This window comes from Austrofundulus limnaeus, unplaced genomic scaffold, assembly GCF_001266775.1.
Source record: "Austrofundulus limnaeus strain Quisiro unplaced genomic scaffold, Austrofundulus_limnaeus-1.0 Scaffold1306, whole genome shotgun sequence".
In the NCBI taxonomy this organism is placed as follows: domain Eukaryota; kingdom Metazoa; phylum Chordata; class Actinopteri; order Cyprinodontiformes; family Rivulidae; genus Austrofundulus; species Austrofundulus limnaeus.
In genome coordinates this window covers 46468-50625 of record NW_013953708.1, presented here as the reverse complement: position 1 = coordinate 50625, position 4158 = coordinate 46468, and the positions used below count along the sequence as shown (strand labels likewise).

At 41.5% G+C, this 4158-nt stretch overlaps 2 protein-coding genes across 9 annotated transcripts in view; both read right to left on the bottom strand.

Moving 5' to 3' along the window:
* Nucleotides 1-3084, bottom strand: part of LOC106534923 (putative monooxygenase p33MONOX) — a 9671-nt gene extending 6587 nt beyond the window's left edge. For both annotated transcript variants that reach the window (XM_014031724.1, XM_014031726.1), the window contains exon 1: nucleotides 3070-3084. The gene's annotated coding sequence lies outside the window, so the exon portion shown is untranslated. The remainder of the gene's footprint in view (nucleotides 1-3069) is intronic.
* Nucleotides 353-4158, bottom strand: part of LOC106534918 (serine/threonine-protein kinase WNK1) — a gene marked incomplete at its 3' end in the record, with an annotated part of 33165 nt that continues 29359 nt past the window's right edge. For 4 of the 7 annotated variants that reach the window (XM_014031713.1, XM_014031712.1, XM_014031718.1 and 1 more), the window contains 3 exon segments: nucleotides 353-409; nucleotides 811-983; nucleotides 2079-2120. In XM_014031713.1, coding sequence (XP_013887167.1) covers nucleotides 353-409; nucleotides 811-983; nucleotides 2079-2120 — 272 coding nt within the window. 7 annotated transcript variants of the gene reach the window in all.

Sequence of the window (4158 nt, the reverse complement as noted above, 5' to 3'; positions counted from 1 at the left end):
TCTGTATGACAATGTATTTTCTAAAATTTACAAAAACTAAACAGCAAATGTTTATCAAATAATGTCTTAAGTTACARCTAGTTTGGTTCCCTTTAATAGATACTTTAGCTTGTTTCTGTGTAAAAGTCTTAAGTCATCCCTCATCTCGTAACCATTTAAAGTGATCATCAGTTTTCTGGAAGCTTTTCTATGAACTTGTTTGCTTATAATTTGTCTTTTGCCTTTTTTTCCCTTGCACTGCACGATTTAAAACAAATGTTTAATCAAAGCATAAATAAAACTCTTGATGTTTGTTTTGCTAAACTGAATTTTGGAGGTAAACTAAACAGGTTGATGTGTTTTTCCCCCTCACCTCATAGCTGTGTCCCTGTGGAGCCTGCTGCTGCTGCTGTTTGGCACTCTTCTTACCCTTAAAAAATCACAATATGTAATAAATATTATATAAAACTGTACAAAATAAATTGAAGACACACCTTTGAACAAGCAAAGATTAGGAAGGCGATTTAAAAAAATAAACCAGATTATTAGGTTATCAAGGTTAGTTAGATGTGTTTCATTGTGTTTACACTGCTTAAAAAGCTACATATTTTTATTTAATTTATTTAAAAAAACATTTTAAGCTTTTTAATTATGTTAACATTWGAGARTCTGAATTAGTTAATAGATTAAAGTCAGAATTTTGTTTTAAAAGCATCAAAAGTCCAGAGGCTGTGGTTTGTTTACACCACTAATCATTTATTTTATTAATCTGCCATTTAAAGTTTAGATTATTTAATTCATGCGTCAATGTTTGAACAAACAGGAGCAAACCTGTGACAGGTTCATGGCGTCCCTGGCCCAGTTGTCCACCAGCTTGTGAAGGTCATCGGTGAAGGTTCCCTTCCGCTGGTTGGGGGCCGGCATGTTGGGCGCCAAATACTGAGAGCCCCCCTGGCTTTGATCCAGAGCACCTGAACCGCTCACAGCATTGGTGCTGTTAGTCCCTGTGGACGGAGACAGGAGGAGAGAGGAGAGGAAAGCAGAAAGGATTTGAGATTTTCTGTTTGCTTGGGCAGAAATCTGAAACTGATGTTATCGGGATGAGGGAGGATGCTGGCTCGGTCTTGGCCATGAGAAGAGCAGAGGTCGGTCGAGTTGGAGTTTTGGGGCAGGTCAACGGGTCAGCAGGTCAGTTTAGATGGAAATAATGATTTAATAATGATTCTGGTCTTRTGTTTTAATCTCAGCACAGAAACAAACAGAACAGATGTCGATTCTTATATTTAAAGTGCTAAAACCCTTTTTTAACACTAGGTGGCGCTCTGATTCTGTACGTTTCATCAACCTTGCACAAAAAAAAAACGGCACACAATGCAAACACGGGCTTCCTACAGATCTATGAGGGCTGATAAATAAATACACAACTCAAGTGCTTTAATCCACCATTCATATATATACTTTTTTAAAATCAGAAAAAAATAATTTATATAAATTTCCAGTTAATTACAAGAGACTAAAGCTTCATCGTTTGAGACAAAATGAACCCAGAGCCACGCCGACACCTCGAGCATGAGTGTGAAACTACTGCACCATCTGTTCACATTGATTTAAAAGGCGAGAGGAAAAAAAAAAAGCTTAATGAGGGTTGTAGGGAGGGATAATGTGGCAAAAGACAGCCCGTTTCTAGTAAACAAACGTGGAGGAAAATAATGAGGAGACGCTGAGTCATGAGTGACTGCAGCCACATGGGGTTGAGGTAGTCCAGCCCACAAGTCATGTCAGTGGAGGAGGTGGGGTGCCAGAGGGGGAAGCAGCTGCTCAGGTGTGGGACTGTGTGTGAGTCTGCATGCAGTGTCAGGTTTTTTAATCAACCACGAAGGATCACGTCAGTTATTTCAGTCATTAAACTCAAAGATCAATAACTTTAATTTTAGAAGCTCTTCGTGGAGAAGCTGAAATAACTGAACTGAGCTGATGCTAATTGGAGATGTGAGTCAAACTCAACACAGGGCAGGAGGAGGAAGAGGAGGAGGAAGCATTGGCGAGCAAGCTAGTGGGGGTGAACGGATTGAGGAGAGATCAAAAAGAGAGATAGTTACTACAGAGCTGGTTGCAGGGGCAGACTTTTTTCACCATCTTCCCTGTGGGGCCGGAAGACGACGATTGGAGGATCGGGAGAGAGTCAGAGTTAAACCCCGCCCACATCACCCGACAATCAAACACATTGCATCTGATTGTTAGAACTGGATGTAAATCAGTAAACAATACGTTGGAGGTTAGACTACCAATAGCATCTTAAAACCTGTCACAGATTCAAAATYTGCTTTTGTTTTCGCCAAAAAATGCTTGAAAAATCTGACTTGTTTCAAGTTTCCCACCTGTTGTTGTGTCTGCATCTTGCACCGTGAGAAAAACTTATCAAAGAAGTCCCGAGACTTCTATCTTTAGCTTCATAAACAACTGAGAAAAGATCAAATTAAACCACAGCTGTGCCTTTAAAAGAAATCTCATCCATTTCTAATTTAAGGATTGCTTGTGATTGGAGTTTTAAGATGCTTTTTGGGTAACAAAACACCAGGTTCTGATGTGATTCTGTGTCCCTTCTACAGCTCAGCAGGGCTGTACCAGAACTGGGTCCATGTCCGTCAAATTCTTCTTGTTCTAAATCTCTAACTTTCTGCCAGTATCTCAGATATTTTTATTGAAAAATCCCAATTCAGTCAATAGATTTAGTATAATGATATAGCTGGTAAGGAGTAAATAAGACCCAGGTCTGTCTCTCTCCCCTCCAGGGGGGTTGGGTGGTGGTGATGGAAGGACAGGTGCTGGGTGTTGGTTCAAACGGGGACAATAAGTGAGAAAATAAAAAGGTGGAAGGGAGAGAAAAGGCTTTGAGCTGCAGAAGGTTCAGAAGCAATCATAAAAACTCTTTCATCAAGTAAAAAAACAACAACATTTCATCTAAAAATACAAATAAAATAACTTCAAACTAACTAATTTAACAGAAATTATGACTGACAGGGATTAACTCGTCTAAAAAAACAACAAAAACAAAACTACGTAACAAGATTCAAGTCACCAGGTCAAAACTTCCTGCTTGTTTTCAGAGAAAAATGTTAGAAATAGAAACATGCAATTTATGTTTTAATTCTTAGGCATTCACAAAGATCGGCACTTTAACAATTTATTAAAACTCTGAAGTGCATTTGTAAAAGAGGCCATTAACGTTTAATGCGTTAGTTCATGTCAACACAACAGAATAAAATGAAGAGTAATTAAACGCTTTTTGTGCAGCAACCATGAAGTATTAAATGATTGGATGCTGGTGGTTCTCTAATTTTAAACTGCACATGCTCTACCTGCACCCGTGTTTTAAAAACAAAACCACAACTTTCTGATAACCAGTCACTGCCACATCAGTTTACATACCTGGGTTCCTTTTCAGTCATTTCACTCAGTACAACACACAGTTGTATATGGGATATGCGCGCCCTCGCGCCTGGCTGAAGCCACCTCTAATCACGTCTTTAGACCGGTGACGTGGTGACGTTGAACGTCGGGTGACAGGCTCYGCCTTCACCCTATAAGTTCGGAGTCACCAGCGTCATTACTCGGTTCTATCGCCCTTCACCTCGCGATAGTCACCTCTAAACCTGAGCTCACATAGCTGCTGCTAGTTAGCTCAGCTTCTAAGGTTCTTAGGCTAGCTTTACTGGTGCTAACCGCGTTACCTGCTGGTTCGTGTGTCTGCCGCTTGACGCTACTTAAGTGACCTTTATTTTCTGCTGAAAATCTGTGTTGTGGTTCACGTTGAGCACAAAACCACCTTTGAAGAAGCCAAAGTCTTCTGTTCGCCCCTGTCCTCAGGGGTGCGGCTTTAAGCTTCATGAGGAGGACCAGCATGAGGCCTGCCCGGCCTGCCTAGGAATCATTCAGGCTCGACGGGCACTTGTGGAGCCCGAGTCCTGCCGGGCCTGTGCCGGACTTTCGCGTCCGACACTGGAGAGGAGAGTGAAATTCCTGGAGAAAATGCTGGGGGAAACTGCTGTTTTCCGACAAGTCCCACTGCTCTCCAAATCCAGCCAGACGGCTCAGTCAGACAAAGATGAGGATTCAGCAGTCGAAGCCCCCGCTGCTAGCTGGGCAGACCAGATGGAGCAAGCCTCACCCGACATCGAG